The sequence below is a fragment of the Macrosteles quadrilineatus genome, unplaced genomic scaffold (genome assembly GCF_028750875.1).
Source record: "Macrosteles quadrilineatus isolate MER2022 unplaced genomic scaffold, UCM_ALF_1.0 Scaffold_5__1_contigs__length_97177068, whole genome shotgun sequence".
In the NCBI taxonomy this organism is placed as follows: domain Eukaryota; kingdom Metazoa; phylum Arthropoda; class Insecta; order Hemiptera; family Cicadellidae; genus Macrosteles; species Macrosteles quadrilineatus.
This window is the reverse complement of record NW_026542598.1, coordinates 20,417,798-20,436,652: the sequence shown is the minus strand read 5'-3', so window position 1 is coordinate 20,436,652 and position 18,855 is coordinate 20,417,798. Positions and strand designations below refer to the sequence as shown.

Below are 18,855 nucleotides of genomic sequence, written 5' to 3'. Positions count from 1 at the left end.
GCCATTGGTGGAAGTCATTTTCACGATAATTTAATTAAATAAATTATGTAGAACCTGTGAGAATTTCAATATGTGTTTATTTATTATCATAAAAATAGTGCAACACGATGAAAAATGTAGTTCGCCACCCCAAGCCATGTATTTTTGGAGTCTAAAAAAGTCACTTAAGACGATAATGATAATAAATATTTTTTTAAGATACCAATTTAGAGTAACCATCGTACAGAGTGCATTGAGACTGTTCATCCTATTTATTAAGGGAATGCGAAACGAAGTTAACTTCCCTGAAATGTACAACAACAATTGTTTTGGACAGACAAGATGGGTGTAGTTGGCACTAACATAAGTGTTCAAGTGTTGTAAAGTTGTGCATAGCAATAAGAGAAGGTCGACGATTCCACTTGAAACAGTAACAACAACTTGGGCGGAAATAGAATCTTAAGACTGTTGCATACTCTGCGATTACCTCATTCAACTATGTTATTTTTACTAATTTGTATGTTTGATGTTATTTTTATTGACAAATTGTAAAGTTGATATAGATTTGATGCCTACTTCAGGTAATACTTTAATACTTTACTTTGAAATAGCGATCATACGAAAGTAGGTATTTTAAGCCAAGTATGAATGGAGATGATTAATACTTGATAGTAAAATTCCCTTGATAAAAGTCAATGGTCCTTTTATCCATTCAAACATTCTGAAGTCACCCCTTAAATCGGGTGGAACAGATTCTAAAAATTAAGAATTTTTGTAACACCTATACACGTGAAGGAATGAGAACATTCTGAGCTTTAAGCTGAACAAGAAAAAAATCAAAAGTTAAGAAAAAAACAGTAGACTATTCGCAATGGTGCAACAAGGGTATCCAAGCCTATATTACATTGACTTCGGATATACGCACATCACGTTAGTGCAGCGTATAAAACGCCTATTCCATGAAAGCAGTGCATGAAAATAACAGTTCAAAGCAGTTGAGCATAATCGGTAGATGAAACAATATTATATCCGAGCGGAGTGAATCTAATAAACGACTCGCGAGTGACACGAGACTAATCTAGATCAAACAACACGCCAAACTTGGAACAGGGACATTCACCGTTAAACCGTGTAAAACTGTTTATTGACAAGAGAATCGAATGGGTCCAATAATAGCACCTTACACTTACACGGACTCTTGGTATTTACCCTGTAAGTTAGAGATCACTATACCGCCAGCTCTCTTGACTTTAGACCTGTCCACGAGTATGGAGCAATCTTTGTAGCATCAACTGGATTGCGTTGATTCTAAGTCTTGGAATAAATATTTGGGATCGCTAAATTGTTTTTGACATGAGAGGCGGACATTTATTAGTATAAAATGGGACACTAGAAATAAAACAAGCGGGAGTTCCTGAAAAAAGGTACATTTCTTACGTTCCAATGCAATACTGTAGTTTCTAAGGAATATACCAATATTACTGTGTTATTGTATGGTAACATTGCTATAACTTGCATTAGACGCACAAAATATTGAGTTTCCAGGTCTAATGACAACCAAAACTTAACACAAGATAACTACGGAAGAAAACTTATCCAAATTGAGAATAATAAAAAGATAAAATAATATATATCTTGGGCCTATATCTTTCATTCGTGTAGTTGGTCCGATTTGAGAACTGAGCAAATAAATTGTCAATATTAAACAAATAAACAGTCACATATTAATGAGTTAGCCTACAACTTTGATTAAGCTTGGTACATTTTACCAAGCTTAATCTAACTTTTTTGTTAATGTTTTTTACAAAATCATGTCTGAACTGTTTGTGTTCTTCAGAATGTATTTTTAAAGTTATTCATATAACAATAGTTGAATGACAATACTTCTCACCAAAGTTGGTTCTAGCATAAAAATCTAACAAACTGTTGGTACAAATATGAAGACAAAGTAGGGCGTTTTTTAATTACATAATTCCAAATTCAAAAGTTGTTTACTATTAAAATGTGCTTTAAGGAAACGGTAAAATGTACCTATGCCGTACTGTATTATTTGATATAACAGGACGCTTCTACAAACTGAGAGTACGTCTTAAAAGGCTTAAAACAAAAACGTATACCGCCCTGGGGGGTTGGACTTCATATCAGATTGGATTCGCAATCCACACCTGCTACACTACCTACTCATTGAACCGGTGATAATATTGGAGAATAGAAAAGTAACCGTCTACGAAGATTCGAACCCACCACATTGTCTATGTATATCAATGCGTACTGTAATCAAAATTACTCAGTCATAGCAATAACTCAGACAGTAACAACATCGACAAGATGTCAACCCAAGTCACACAGCGGGAATAGACAAGATTACATCAAACTACAGACATTTATATCAGTGAGTTGTTGGTACTGATAAGGAATTAGTGCGCTGTAGACACTTCGGTTATCGGAACAAATTGTCGATACCCAAACAGGACGGGAGTGGATCTCTGATTAGTGTAGCATTTCATTTTGAGATATCCATCGATATACTAACTACTACTAGTAGGAGTTCGTATATCGATGGAGATATCCAGCCCAAAGAGGGTTTGCAATAATTTAGTTAACAAATTAACTTCTGATTCATAATTGTAAGTTATCCCTCAATTTTGTATTAATAAACAAATGTTTTGAAAATTATTAGTCTCTTGTGTATTTTAGCGTCTGAGAATACTTTAATATAATTTCAGTAGACATAGGGTAATACGATCCTATGTTCTGAAAAAAGCTTATTTTGAAAAATACTTGGATTGCAAAAGAAATTCTAAATTGCATTAAATATAAACATAAAATATTCCCTGAAATATCAATGATAAATAAATGAAAATCATAAATATTATTCTATGGAACCTACTTAAGTTAAAAATCACAAAATGCATGTTGATAAACAATTATTTTTTTGGGGAAAATATTAGATTGTATGTGGGCTATATGTTCTTAATTTTCATAGTTAGACCGGTTATAGTAGTATGTTTTCTGTGGTTAGACCCACGATCACATTCTTCCCACCTCTTTGGCAGGTTTCACGTTCCCGGTTTGGCTCAGCCAAATTATCACAAATCTTAACATATATTTTAGCAAATCTCAGTTTTCAATTTTATTGTATAGCGTGTATGGTAAAATTATGAAAGTCTGCCATACAATATAACTTGTTTAAGTTATGCATGATTTGTAAACTAATCGAACACCGATGTTGACTATTTTAGTTTTTATGTATAAGCAAACCCAATCGCTAAAGCTAAATTCAAACCAAACCTTACATACCTATATTCAAAGTTATTTTCAACAACTCAGACAAGTTAATGCGCTTCCGCAAAAAAACTGTACACTTTCCGTTACATCACAATATTGCACACCGCACAGATAGGCACGGAACCGTTTATAGATTGAGATACGTACAGGAATCAGCATCAAGAGCCTTGTTTATTTTGACTTCCCGGATTACCACCCGAAGTTACGTTTATAAATACCAGTGGCGTGCATCTTTGGACTGATATAACTTGGATTAATCATGGACAGGATGCGTCTCCTTTTAGAACTATACACAACAATAAAATCATTTTATGATTGCATTTAAGTTTTGTACCGTAAAAGATATTAGACATTCTATCCCCATGTTAAATTTGTAGCCAGATTGTTGATCAAAATCGTCGTAATTGAAGTGAGCTACCGACAGATTGCGCTGATCTTCTGTCGAATACACAAACATCTTTTCCAAGTAAAACTTATGGAATGACTTATAGTGAGCTATATAGCAACAGTTATGACCCATGAACTAGGTCAGCAACAAAAAATAAGGTATAAAAAAGAATTCTAGACACTAGCGCATTCTGTGACTTGCTCACACAACTAGGCCTACGTTCTTTTTTAATACAAAAATTGGCAACAACTGGTCCATATAGATCTACTTCAGTATCCAATAGTCAATTATATAACGCAAAATTGATCAAACTTCATCATTTGAATAGAGTTCTCTGCAAGTCTAAGTCTTTATGTTAACATCTGGGCTGGTACAAAATAGCGTCAATCATTAGACAGTCAAAATGTAGGCTATTCAATTTATGTACAGTAGTGTAGTGTAGTGTAAATTTTGATAGTTAGGCTATGTAGTACTGTTACCGGTAGTTGAAATTAATTAAATAGGATAATTTTTGAACTAACAGCATTTGGGTTAATTAACGGTATGACGAGACATATTGTTACAGGACAGTACCTAATGTAGTAGGCACTACAGTATACCTAGGTTAAACACGCAATAGATGTGATTTACTACAGAGGTGCACAATAAGTTGGATTTTATTCGAGGTGAGGACTACAAAAGCTCAAATCCTACAATATTTCCGCTGAAACCCTAATATATACGAATACGATAGCCTACGAGAGCACTGCTGTTACAAGAAAAGATGAAAAAGAAAAGATGTGAGATTAATAATAAAATAGGTAAGATGCAAAATGTTTGGGAGTCCAAGTAGGCCTACCATTAAGGGTACCAGTAGCCACAGCAGTAAGTATAGTAAGGTACACCTGCTGGTATCTTTTTGAGGTTGTAATACAACTGTCCAACACTTAGGCTACCTACTAGTAGTGATACTAAACGCCGTCATTTTGTAGGAAAACAATTAAAATTCATTATGCCAAACTTAAGTTGCCCAGAAATAGCAATTAACATAAAAACATACCTAATTTGAAAATTAAATTATCGCAATTTGCAATAGTCCTTATATTAATCTAAGAATGTAGCCTAACTTACATAATTAATTGTCTATTGTGCCGACACTTTGATCAACACAAAAATAGTCTAACTTTGATTATGATAGCCTATTCAGTGAACATTTCTAGGCAGGAATCTCCTTCAAACATTTCCATTGCTGATAAATAATGGGAAACTTGAGCAACACAATAGAAGTTGACAAAGAGACAATGCTATGAAGTTGTTCTCACAATTATGAAGCAAGAGTCATGTGGAAGAATTAATCAGACGTCCACGACAAGCGGCAAAACGCGTGCGTGTTGAATCACGCAACTCACGATACGACACGCGTGTTACTACTGCTGTAGCTAAGTTGTCAAGAAGTAACCCGTAAATGAGTTTAGAAAGTCTTAAGAGCAGCTAGGCCTAGTTGTTACGTAAGAACACTAAATGATTTTGTACAGCGTAAAAAAATTAAAAGATGCAAGGCGATACACACGTACGGTAAAGACAATAGGTGTAGGAATAGGACTATATGAATTAACTTAAGCAGAAGGTTTTTAAGCTACATAGGCCTACCCTACACTCCGAATAAAAATTCAGTTACCGTGATTGAAACTAGATAGGCAATTAAAATGTTCTTAAGTTACTACTAGGTAAACAAGAGTAAACATGACAAAAATATTTAAATATAATTTAAAGGTTGAACAGCGTTGGCAAATTTGTTTGATTTAGGCTTATAATTCATCAATTTAGCCTTGTTGTTCTTCTTGATTGCATGGTATTAGTTTCCTCACAATTAACTGTGTTGGGCAACATTTTATAATATTCTGGAAACTAAAACAACAATAACACTACTTATCAGCTAATTACGTATGCTCTACAAACTGAGATAACACTGATAACCTCTGATTGCGAAGTCCCTGAGATTGGAGCTAAATCAATCAATACAAACCTTGCAAGCTAATTGATTTTTTTAATGTACAAAAATTAATTCACTAAAATTAAACTAGCAAATGAAATCTTCATAGCACATTATTTGTTACAGAATTTAAAATAGTAAATATTTCAATCTAGCCTAAAATACCACGAAAATGCAAATCACCTAATTAAAAAAGGGAGGTCAGTGTATATAGCCTAGTATTCAGTTTGATTAATTTAGTAGTATTTTAATCTTACCTCCAATCGGTAACCGCCTCCATCGAGTCTTCTTCCCTTTCTTTCCCATTTATTCGTGGTTTTCGCAGGGCGGCCGGCAAGTTATCATGCACACACGCGGGCACCGACAACCATCACATCAAACAACAACTGACTAGCGACTAGCGGTGTTTTAGGTGGAACACGATATATACGACACCACTGCACTCTGTGAGGCCGCCGGCGAACTAGTTACAACCAATACTACACTCACCCCTTCTCTCACTCGATCTTGGTTTCCGAAAATAAAGTCTTTGAATGTTCTTTTCCACAATAGTCCAAAATTAGGAACAAACAGACGTAATTCACAGACACTTCGCTTTCAGAAACAATAATGTATGAAATGTAGTTGGACATTTCAATAATTGGTGGTAATTTAAGAAAAAATGTGAAGTAGAAGTTAATCCTCCAACGTAAATAAATTAAATGGCTGATCGATCAGCTGTTTGTTTGTTATTGTTGTTGTGCACATTTTTAAGGTGAAGTAAAACAGAGAAATTACACTTCAAAGTGTTTTAAATTGAAAAGCATCTGGCGAAGTAGATATTGTTTTCAGAATATATGTATGTTTATGTAAATATTGAATAATAAATTTAATAAATAATAGGCTGTGTCATAATATTTTATTATTAGCTGTACAATAATAAACGAATAGGTCCAATGATAGACACCTAGAACCTAGAAATATTATAGCTGTGTTTATGATATGAAATGAAAATCTTTCTTTATTGAGGCGAACTTAGGACCTCGCCCTTTCTTACAGTTAACCTCTAAAAACTAACGATAAATTTATAAAAAGTAAAGCGTTGTAATTGAAAATAATGCACATATATTTGTCTCCATTGCTGGTATTACATGACCCCCACATTCGATTGTGGGCCCTGTAACCAAATTCGAGCTCGGGCCCCCTTCCACTATGTTCACCTAGTATGCGTACATGGCAATTTTTCAACCATTTATTAATTTTTCAATGTAGGCTAAGTAAGGAATAATTGAGACTATCAAATCAATAGCTTCGGTTGACGTGCTTGGACCATGAGTCCACCCTCTTACAATCAATCAATAAAATTAAAGTTATAAAAATAATAAAGTTTTGACTAAGTTGAGAGCTAAATAATTAAAATGTTTTTTAGCGTGTTTAATACTCTGACTAGTGTATTTTATGTTGCTCGAAATCGAGCAATTGCAAAGTATTACAGGATTATGTAATAGCGAATAACAGTCATAATTTCCGATGAGTTTAAAAGAGTCAACTTAAATATTATGCAACTAATGGAAATACTCACAATGTTACATAACAGTTCGATATAATCAAAATTTTTTGTAAATATTATATAATTTTTCAAAAATTGATCTGCGTTTTCTACAAATTGTCCATGTTTACGGTACCTTCCTCATCGACAATGTTGCCTTCATTTTACTACCGTAGATTACAAAAACCTTACTTTGATGTATGATGGTGAATGGTCTTTATAATCATAACATTCTTAACATTCTTTTCACAAAAATCATTATTAACGTCTGAAAAGTCAAGTGAGTTTTAACTAATTCATAACTGAACCTAAAATCTAGAATTAATATTAAGTTTTAACTTTGATTTTTTAATAACTATATGTAGGCTATTTCAATTTTGAATCCATGATCCAATGTAAAATATTCTTCAATACACAAACAATATTAAACATAAGTAGGCCCGGCCCCCTTTTGCACCAGCCCCACCCTTGTGGGGGCCATGCTGGTATATAAATTTCATATGGGTTGATAAAAATTGCATATACTGTACTGAAAAAAGGTTCTAGAGAAAATTGTAATTGAACACATCTTGGACTTTCAATTATTAAGCTTAATGTATATTTTTCATAAAGTACTTTTTTCTATTATTGTGTAATTTTAAAAATTAACCAAAGACATAATATTTAATTAACTTAACCCCTTTAGTTGATAATTTTATGGTTCATCAACACAACCAAATAGAACAATTTATTGATCAGTAAACTACTGAGGCTAAATAGTAAATAGGTCATCTTAAATTTTATCTTCTTGAAGTAGGCCTATACATAAGTAGGTAAACTACTTAGTTTACTGCTGGGCAATATTAAAATAGAAGCCCAAATAAAGAAATAAACAACTGTTTAATCTCGTATAATTTTTGTGACGAATAAACTTTGTAATGTTTTTTGACCTGAAACATGTCATTTCACTTAAAATATTCCACAGCTATGCCCTGATCACTTCACTCTCAAATCCCTGAGGAGAGTCTATGACAGTTGTTCGGTTGTTCTCTCTACCTTCATGAATGAATTATAAACCTGTGTGACAGTAATCTCTCTGTTATGTTCATACAGCTTTTTAAAAACAAAGGGTTCCAACTGCAATTACCATTAGCAATTGAGATGGGGACCCATAGGTGTATATTTTAGTCAAAATATGAGTGTAGATTAGGGATCCAAGATTAGTATTGTATTGGAATATGCAGTATTTGTAATTTAATACCCCCGCCGCAGCAAATCTGCAGACTAAGTGAATTTCCATTTACCTGGTGTTATGAATTACTGTTTTTAGTAATCAGCTGAATTATTTATTTACTTGTTGTTTGTATTAGAGATTTGTTTACCTTGACAACTATGTAACAATTTAAGTTTATTAAAGCCTTATTTTCTAAAAAGGTTCAGTTATTCACAACAAATTTAATAAACTTAAATTTATTAAGATAATTAAATAATCAAAATCAAAATGGAAAAACTTTTAAAACCAGACAGGTTTGATATTAATCCTGAAAATCCTTCTGCAAGTAGAGCATTCAAACACTGGTTCAGGACACTTGAAAATTTCATATCTGACTCAGCAGTTACTGAAGAGAAGAAACTTAAAGTGTTGATTAATTTTCTTTCTTACAATGTCTACGAGTATATTTCTAAATGTTCCACGTTTAAGTCAGCAGTTGAAATTTTGCAAACTATTTATAATCCTAAGAAGAATGAAATTTATGCTCGACACATGCTAGCAAACCGCAAGCAGAAGAAGGAAGAAAACATAGCCAAGTATCTACAAGAACTTAAACTTCTGAGTAAGGATTGCAATTTTCGTGCCATAGATGGAAATACTTATCGAGATGAAGCCGTTAGAGATGCCTTTATAAGTGGAATTATGAACCCCCATATTCGACAAAGACTACTAGAAAAATCGTCCTTGACATTAAAAGAAGCTGAGGACATTTCACGTTCACTTGAGTCTGCACAGAAGAGCTGTGAAGCATATGGATCTTCCAACCAAATTGAAGTCACATATTGCAACACTTCATCAACACTACCAGATCAACTGGATGAAAATATAGATCCTGAAGAGTCTCCTACTTCAGCAGCTGTAGCGAAAAACTTTAAACAGAAGTGTTTCTACTGCGGTGGCCGGCGTCATTTTACTCGAAACGACTGTCCTGCCAAAGATGCTACTTGCTCTGGTTGTAAGAAAAGGGGACATTTTGTGAAGGTATGCAGGTTGGTGAAAACTCAAGGTAAGACCTTTAATGCCTCTTCTTTGGTAGTAACCACGCTTTCATGTGCAGCTGCCTCCAATGGACTGTCAAAAGCAGTTGTGCGGGGTTATGCAAATAAAATACCTGTTGAAGTTTTGGTTGATACTGGAAGTACCGATAGTTTTATAAACCGAGCTGTGGTAATTGAAAATGGTTTTCATGTAATTCCAGAACGGAAACAGGTATCTATGGCTTCCACAAACCTAAAGTCACCCATCAAAGGTTATGTTAATGTGAACTTAGAGTTCTCTGACCATAACTATGAGAGAGTACAACTGTTTGTTATTGACAATCTGTGCACTGACATATTGGTTGGTCATGATATAATGAAACTGCATTCTTCAGTGAATCTAGATTTTGGAGGAGATAAGTTACCTCTGTCCATTTGTAATGTTGCCTGTGCTTCTGTGGAACCACCATGCCTTTTTCATAATCTATCACCTGACTGCAAGCCCATTGCAACTAAGTCTCGTAGGTATTCTAATGATGATGAAAAGTTCATCAACTCTGAAGTGCAAAAACTCCTTCAAAGTGGTATAATTGAAGAAAGTTCATCTCCCTGGCGTGCACAAGTGCTTGTTACCAAAAGCTCATCTCATAAAAAGCGATTAGTAATAGATTATAGTCAAACTATAAATAAGTTTACCCTATTAGATGCCTACCCCTTGCCTAATATTGAAAACATAGCTAGTAAAATAGCAGAAAATAAAGTATTCAGTACTATAGATTTAAAGGAGGCTTACCATCAAATACCAATATCGGAACATGAGAAATGCTTCACAGCATTTGAGGCAGCAGGAAAACTTTATCAGTTCTGTAGGGTTCCATTTGGTGTGACAAATGGTGTGTCTGCTTTTCAGCGCACGATTGATAAGATTATTTCCACTGAAGAACTAGAAGGGGTGTGGGCTTTCATTGATGACATAACCGTAGCCGGAAAAACTCAGTCAGAACATGATGAAAGGCTGAATAAATTCTTAAAGGTAGCTAAGAAATATAATATTACTCTAAACAATGAGAAGAGCAAATTTTCTCAAGACATAATATCAATCCTAGGATATCAAATTCGCTACCAGTCTATGCAAGCAGATCCAGAGCGTCTGAAACCCTTGTTAGATTTGCCATTGCCAGTTAATGCATCTCAATTAAAACGTGCATTAGGAATATTTTCTCACTACTCAAAGTGGGTTCCCAAGTTCTCAAACAAGATTCGGCCTCTGATTGATTGCAAATCTTTTCCTATATTGCCCTCATCTTTGCCAGCTTTGGCTTTTCAGGAAATTAAACAAGACATAGGAAAATCAATACTTACCGTGATTGATGATCTTTCTCCATTAGTTGTGGAAACAGATGCATCTGACTTTGCTATCGCTGCCACCTTAAGTCAAAAGGGTAGACCTGTCGCTTTCTTTTCAAAAACATTGACCGATTGTGAAAAACGTCATCCCTCTATTGAGAAGGAAGCCCTAGCCATAGTCGAATCTCTAAAGAAGTGGAGACATTTCCTCATTGGGCGACATTTTCTATTAATCACCGATCAACAGGCTTTGTCGTTTGTGTTCAACAGTCGGCATGGGTACTAGTAAAATAAAGAATGAGAAAATCACTAGATGGCGTCTTGAGTTGTCACCTTATTCTTTTGACATACAGTACAGACCAGGCAAAGAAAACGTCACCGCAGATGCATTTTCACGCGTTTGTGGAGCTGTCACAAACATAAATTGTGATGACAAGCTTTTTGCACTTCACCAGTCACTCTGCCACCCTGGTATCACTAGGATGTACCACTGGGTAAAAAGTAAAAATCTCCCATACTCAGTTGAGGATGTTAAAACAATGACAAATAAATGCCCAATGTGTGCAGAGATTAAACCTCGTTTCTACAAAACTACAAATGCTCACCTTATCAAGGCCACAAAACCTTTTGAGCGACTAAATGTAGATTTCAAGGGTCCTTTGCCATCTTGCACACGTAATCGATATCTATTGACTATAATCGATGAATATTCACGCTTCCCTTTCGCATATCCCTGCAGTGATATGTCCTCAAGCACAGTAGTTCGCTGTTTAGAAAATCTATTTTCAATATTTGGAATGCCAAACTACATTCATTCAGATAGAGGGACATCTTTTCTTTCAAAAGAACTCAGAGACTACCTTCATGAAAGAGGGATAGCCACCAGTCAAACGACTCCATATAATCCGGCAGGGAATGGCCAAGTTGAAAAGTTCAATGGAACATTGTGGAAAGCAATCTTGTTAGCTCTAAAGTCCAGGTCACTAAAGGTAGAACAATGGGAAGTTGTACTCAATGATGCATTGCACTCCATAAGATCTCTTTTGTGCACTTCGACTAACAGTACGCCACATGAAAGGTTTTTCATTCATCCTCGGCGATCCCTCAATGGCACTTCACTGCCAGCTTGGCTCATGAAACCAGGACCGATATTCTTAAAAAGAAATGTTCGGCCATCAAAATTTGATCCTTTAGTAGAGGAAGTAGAGCTGATGGATGCTAACCCTCATTATGCCTTGGTTAAACACAATGATGGAAGAAAGTCAACTGTATCCCTCAAGCACCTTTCTCCAAGGGGGGATGTAAGTCTACTAGAAGACCAAGTCCTTCCAACGCTAAAAGAAAATCCTCAACTGGTGACAGATGAATCACAACCACATGTCATTCCAGAGCCGAGCATTAATCCAGATCCAAATGTCAATCCAGAACAGAATGTCACTCCATTTGATATCCAAGACCATGAGTATCAACCAAATGATGATTATCAACCGAACTTCATTCCTGAACAAGACTCTGAAGAAAACCAACCTCTAGAAAGGCCGAAAAGATCAAGAAAACCACCAAGTTACCTCGCTGATTACATTGTTTAAATTTTGAGGGGGAGAATGTTATGAATTACTGTTTTTAGTAATCAGCTGAATTATTGATTTACTTGTTGTTTGTATTAGAGATTTGTTTACCTTGACAACTATGTAACAATTTAAGTTTATTAAAGCCTTATTTTCTAAAAAGGTTCAGTTATTCACAACACCTGGCTAGATTTCCACTAAAATATTCCCTTAAATTTGTCAGATTTATTTCCTATTCTAATAACATTACTTATGTTTGCTGCTACAGAGAAGGTAATGAGGTGTTTTCATTATTATTATTATTATTATTTTTGTAGCTTAGTATAAAATTAACAAAATTGCCGAATTTGATTAAAATATATCTTATGAACAAGCAAACTACAACGGGTTACCGTATTTATTCTTCATAAGAATAACATGGGAATTTTAAATTTACACTTTTTTGATTTTTTTGTCTTATGAGACCTACGGTAATGTTTTATTCCCTATATGAGAAATTCGTTAAAAACTTTGCTCAAAATCATGCATAGTTTTTTTTTTTTTTTTTTTTTTTTTTTTGTGGGGGCTGGGGTAATGGCATACCCCTAGCTACTTCGGCCTGGAGACCTCTTGTAGCACCCTTTAATTCATTCTGACAGCCCTAGGCTCCTCAAGTAGCCCAGGAGCTGAAAGACACCCAGCTTCCTTATCTCTGTTGGTTCCAGGAATAACCTCCCCAGAGATGTAAGCCTTCTATAGGCCAACGCTGGACAGTCCAGCCATAAGTGTTCTGAGGTTTCTACCTCGTTCTCACAGAACCTGCAGAGGTCTGTCTGTGACCTCCCTATGGTCCTGAGATGTTTCCTGATAGGACCGTGCCCTGTTAACACTCCTACTAGCAGACTAATGTCCCCTTTCTTAAGGCTCAGCAAGTCTTTCCAACCTTTATCAGCGGGGTCGATTAGTAATTTGGACGTCCTCATACCCGGGTGGTTCATCCAGGCCAGAGCCTTTTGAACCTTAACCCAGTCTTGGACTTTGGCTACTCCTGAGCTTATGGGGGTACCACAGTAGGGTTCTGGTCCTGACAGTTGGTCTTCCGCACCCTTCCTGGCCAATGCATCGGCTTTTTTGTTCCCCTCATGCCCCGAATGTCCAGGAACCCAAGACAATTTGACTTGGTTTCGCTCTGCTAACTTTTTGAGGGTGTTTTTACACCCTTTTACTGTTCGTGACTGTGTCACACATGACCCCAGCGCCTTCAATGCTGCCTGGCTGTCAGAGAGAATAAGGATTTTACCCTTTCTTAGATTCTTGCTAATAATATTATTAGCACAGCACTCAATCGCCAGGACCTCTGATTGAAAAACTGTTGTTGTTCTGCCCAAGGCCAGAGATATTTTGGTTTTGTTACCATATAGCATGCATAGTTACGGTAATACTTTTATTATGGATACTCATTACTCAAGTACACATCCCAAATCTATATGAACCAACTGGAAGAGCCTACCTAGTCTGAAGCAATGCGAAATCCATCCAGAGCTTAATGTCCTAGGAAGAAGATGGGACATGATATTTTTCCCTTCGGTTTGAAAAACTATGTAGGTAGCCTAGTAGGACAATATAGTCTAACTAAATTATAGTACACTAATTCTTGATTAAATCTGACTGAGGTATTGTTTTTTTTTTCGAGGAAATCGTGAATAGCTTGTGATATTAAAGGTATTTTATCCATGTTTCAGTCAGCAAGAGTCAAAATAGTTTCCCTTAAAGATCTTAAAGATGTTCTTTATCAAAGATTTGTTTTTTCCTAGTATCTATCATAGATAAAGTAAAAATGTCATCGACATCGCAACTGGAAGACAATTATAGGGTTGAAACTGTGCGGTCTTTCACCTCGAGGATCCATTATAAGATTACGATTCACAGCTATTCTGATCCCCCTCCTGGCGGCGATGCTGACCTTCCATTCTCTGCCGTCACTAGACTCTGCTCCATTTACAAGCTGCCTAGTAAATGTCAACCTCTGCAATGCAATTGCCATCAGTTAGGAACACTAGAAAATTAAATTGAATTATTTGCACTTTCACTATTATCCTTCTCGCTTTCAGCTTGTGCAATTTGTTTGTCACTCTCTGGATTTCATATTTTAATTACAAGTTTGACCATCCTATGGGTTATAAAAGTTAATACCTTATCTTTTTATTGAGGTCTATGTTTTTGGTTCTGTTATGGTTTTGCAAATAATTATCTGTCATGGTAGAAGGAAAATGCATATAGGTGTGCTATTTCCGTCATATTCTGACATCACTCGGATTGCGAACAATAGATCACCTGATTGTAACTGTCAAATTAGTATGTATTTGTTTTGATTTGATTGTCATTGTTTTTATAATGTTTTCAAAATAGATTTTTTTACATCATTTATTTCTGGTTCAATTATGACATTATTCACAGAAGTATTAACAAAATAAACAAGAAAATAACAATAATAACATCGTAGGTTCGCCCCAGACCTGAGACACCCTGTAACATAATTAATTTAGATAAAAATATTTAATCTTCTTTAGGTTTCATTCATCCAATAGATCTTGAGGAAGCCTTCGGCCTTCGACGTAGCCTCCTGTTCTCAGTTACTTCGCCAAGATGAAAAGCTAGTGCACCAGGAACATTGTTTAAAGACTTCAGAAATTTGGAGGTGGTTTTTTCAAAAGGCCGAGATAGACTCCACTCCCAGCTCTTTATGTATATGCCTGTTTCTAACAAACTAGGGAGCATTCACCGCTATTCTTCGAATTTTGTTTTGTATCACTTGAAGTTTGAAGAGTTTGTTTTTTGATATAGATAGGAGATGCATACGTAATCAAAGGCCGAATGATTGATTTGTAGATTAGAACTGTACAAGCTGGCTTCAGAGTAGATTTCCTATTGACTAAAGGGAAAAGCTTTGCAAGACGTGCATAACCTTGGGACCGTTTTTTATTAACGTGATAGTTCCAATTAAGTTTTTTGTCCAGCCATACTCCAAGATATTTTATGGCCTGGTCATCAGGGTTCCACGGTAGAAAGTTACCATATATTTGAATTTCATGTGGCAATGTGTGTTTTTTCAAGGAAAATATTTTGGTCTCACATTTAGTTGAAATTTCCAAAATGAGAACGTCCACAGAGTATTGCAGAGAATACGTGGCCTTGTGGATATCGGAAAATATTGGCACAGCATAGCAGTGTCGTCGGCGTACAGAGCTAATGAGGCGTCTTCTGGAAGAGGGATGTCTGCCATGTATAGATTGAACAATACAGGGCCCAATATTGAACCTTGTGGAACTCCTGCATTGACTATCAAATAGATGATTTAGAAGAACATATTTTTACAGAGAAGGTTCTGTTTCAGAGAAACAATTTTACATCATCGGTTAAATATTTTAAAAATAGTTGAATGTGTTTATTATAAAAACAATAACAACCAAATCAAAACAAATACATACTAATTTGACGGTTACAATCAGGTGACCTTTTTTTTGCAATCCGAGTGACGTCAGAATATGACGGGAAAGCACACGTCTATGTATTTTCCTTCCACCATGATTATCTGTAGTGGCTTCGCCAAGGATCACAAAATAAGATATTTTCTTTATTTACAGTGTCACGTACAGTTAAAAAAATCATGTTACGATTAAAAATTCTACAGCAATTAAATTACTATTAAAAACAAAAATTGAAACCATTTACACAAAACAAAATCATCAACTAAAAAATCCCCCAACATAAAATCTTGAAACTGAAAATGTCATGACTCTTCAGTTTCTCCAAGGTATCACTCTTACGCAGCTGTTTTGGTTCTTCTACAGGTAGGGAAACTTTTCCACCAGAACATGTAAGTATGATGTGTTCTCATTGTGTGTCACAGCTTTTTCTTGCTGCTTAGTTCAAGTTCAAATTAGCTGTTGCCATAAATGCAAAAAAGTAACAGTGCTGCACCTTGTTGGTAATATAACTTTTTAATGCTATTGAATATCATAGAACCAACTTGTTTAACAGCCGACAAAATTATTTAATTCCTTTTGAATATGAATACTCATAAGGTTAATAAAGCCGGGTTTTCCTAGGGGCTAAGAGGAGCGCTGAGAGAGGAGGGCGGAGAGCGGAAAAGCGATTAACATGGCATTCCGATCCACTTATGGGAAAACAGTAGCATTAAATTACCTAAGACAAGAGGAGTCCCTCTCCGCATTCCTCTCTCCGTGCTCCGCTTCCGCGCCTAGGAAAACCCAGCTTAAGAAGGTTCTACCATTGACTATACACAGAATAGACTTCCCATGTGATATACAAATTTGAAGCCAAGAAAATAGATGAAGTTCAGGACCATCTCACCAGAGTTTACTTGTGTATTGGGTCTCAAGGTGATTAGTTTTCTTCCTGTGAGGGTTTCCAGGGCTGAAATAGCTTTAGGATATATGACTAGTCATTGTGTAGGGGTGGGTGGACTGGACCTTCCAGCCAGGCAGTGGATTGGAGGTTGATATGTGGAATGTCAGACAACATGTTAACTGTGGTGCACAGTTTTGACTATGAATCACATATTGTTCATTATACTCTATGATACCTCTTCTGGATTGCTCAGTCTTCATAGTATAGGAGCAAAACTAGACTTGTATAACTTTAATAGCCATAGGTCTTCCTTTGTGAAGGAATGTTCTTCATTTTGTTTAATAAGACAAATCAACAATAACCTATTGCACTGGATTGTTTTCTTACAACTTTAACTATCCCTACTGACTGATTGAAGAAGCCAAGGTGTCTCAGCTTCTATTTCATTTACGTTTTGTAAAAAGTTGTTTCATTTAACTTAGATAAATTTGTTTATTCTTCAACACAAGTATAATAATTCTACTTGCACTATATTGCCACAAGAGCATAAAGAAATTAATTGCACACTGCAAAGATTTGTGACGACAGTTTTTTGCAAAGAATAACATTTAACAGTTCAAAAAAGAATTTGGCAGTTGTACGCATTGAGTCACATGAATGTATTGCCTCGGTGCCAACATAGCGCCAGAAGCGTTCAGAGGTAGTGCCAGTGCCTGAGTTACCTAACCGTGAGACCATGTGATCCGCGCACTGTATCACGGGACTTCTGTCACGTGACCTGAAGGTAAATATAGCAACTGTCTGTCTCCATCAGTCCTACACATTCTTGTATTTACAATAAGTTCTATTTTTGCTGCTTCCCATACTTGGTACTTATACAAGCTCTGTATAAGTATTTGGACTATTTTTATTCACTGGAAGTGTTGGAATGTATTTGGATCTTTCACGTAAGATGAGTTGATTTTGTTAAAAATCTGGTGCAATAAAATTATAAAAGCTCTAAGATTTACTTTTGTTGTTGTTGCCTGAGTTCTTGTAGGTAATGTTTGTGTCCCCCCATGCATTTCGCCACCTTGTGTGTGTGGCATCTTGAGGGGTCTTCTTGTGAATTACCAGAGTGTATAGTCAATGTTTATAGTTTACAGTGGTGAAATACATGAGGTGACACAAACATCTTACCTACAAGAACACAGGCAACAACAGCAAAGGTAAATCTAATCCAATTCAAGTTCTCGAAACTAGGATATAAAAAAATACTCGTATGTTTAAATCATACAGGTAAACGTTTTTTTTTATTGTATAAATTTAGCTCATAATAAAATGTAAATGTTGCCTTTTTAAAAACTGAAACGCTTAACTTTTAGACACTATAAACTTTTTTTATACAATGATGTAAGTTAAAATGTGTCATAAGATAAGCGACATCACACAGACCATAATAGATTGATGTTATTGATATACACTTACTAATCCGGAACAAATTATATACGTTAACTAACTGTATGTCCCGATTGCCAACCAAATTGCTGAAATAATCAAGCAGCACTGAAATCGGAAATAAAGACAAACTGTAATCCCTCCCAAAATAAAATCCGGTATCCCCTTTTAAATTTTTGGATTGTCAGTCTAGTTAGGTAGTCTATCAATGAAAGAATGTCCCGAATCTAGAATTGGAACATTCTTTTCAAACAAATTCATTTACTAATTGTATATAATTGTTTCAAATGGTTTTTATAATTCTTTGGAGCAAAAGCTTCAACAACATACATTGAGCATTTCAATGTGATGATTAATTTCTGGCTAAAACAATACCACAATATCTGTTGATAGACAAAATTGTATGTCTGAGTAAATTCTAATAACAGTTACAATTGAATAGACTCTGGCAAGTTTTCAAGACCAGATTAATTACTTTACTGATTGTAGTCATTGCTAGGGTCTATTTTAAGAAAACAAAGGAATGTATTCTAAAGTTAAAACCATTCAAAAATCATCAGTACATGTTAGAGAGGTTTATTTTTGGTAAACAAAGGATACATTTATGATATTAAATATAATCATCCATTCACTGAACATTCATTCACTATACTCTGTTACTATACTAGGGCATTTGTATTTTGTACCATAGATAGACAGTTTTAAAAGTCAAATGAGTGCTATTTTGAACAGAAAATATTTATGTACCATAACTGATATAAATTAGTTA

The 18,855-nt window shown here is 35.3% G+C and overlaps 3 protein-coding genes across 3 annotated transcripts in view; 1 reads left to right on the top strand and 2 right to left on the bottom strand.

The window, feature by feature from the left end:
• Nucleotides 1-6,074, bottom strand: part of LOC128995868 (uncharacterized) — a 97,450-nt gene extending 91,376 nt beyond the window's left edge. Inside the window, exon 1 of the mRNA XM_054420894.1 lies at nt 5,885-6,074. Coding sequence (XP_054276869.1) covers nt 5,885-5,933 — 49 coding nt within the window. The 5' untranslated portion in view covers nt 5,934-6,074. The remainder of the gene's footprint in view (nt 1-5,884) is intronic.
• A 2,825-nt stretch (nt 6,075-8,899) lies between these two features.
• Nucleotides 8,900-12,320, top strand: LOC128995463 (uncharacterized). Its single transcript, XM_054420482.1, has 3 exons — nt 8,900-9,413; nt 9,780-9,968; nt 11,002-12,320. The coding sequence occupies exons 1-3, from the start codon at nt 8,900-8,902 to the stop codon at nt 12,318-12,320; spliced, it is 2,022 nt and encodes a 673-aa protein (XP_054276457.1).
• A 605-nt stretch (nt 12,321-12,925) lies between these two features.
• Nucleotides 12,926-13,702, bottom strand: LOC128995462 (uncharacterized). Its single transcript, XM_054420481.1, has one exon. It carries the CDS (start codon nt 13,700-13,702, stop codon nt 12,926-12,928), a length of 777 nt encoding a protein of 258 aa, XP_054276456.1.
• Between the last annotated feature and the right edge of the window lie 5,153 nt (nt 13,703-18,855).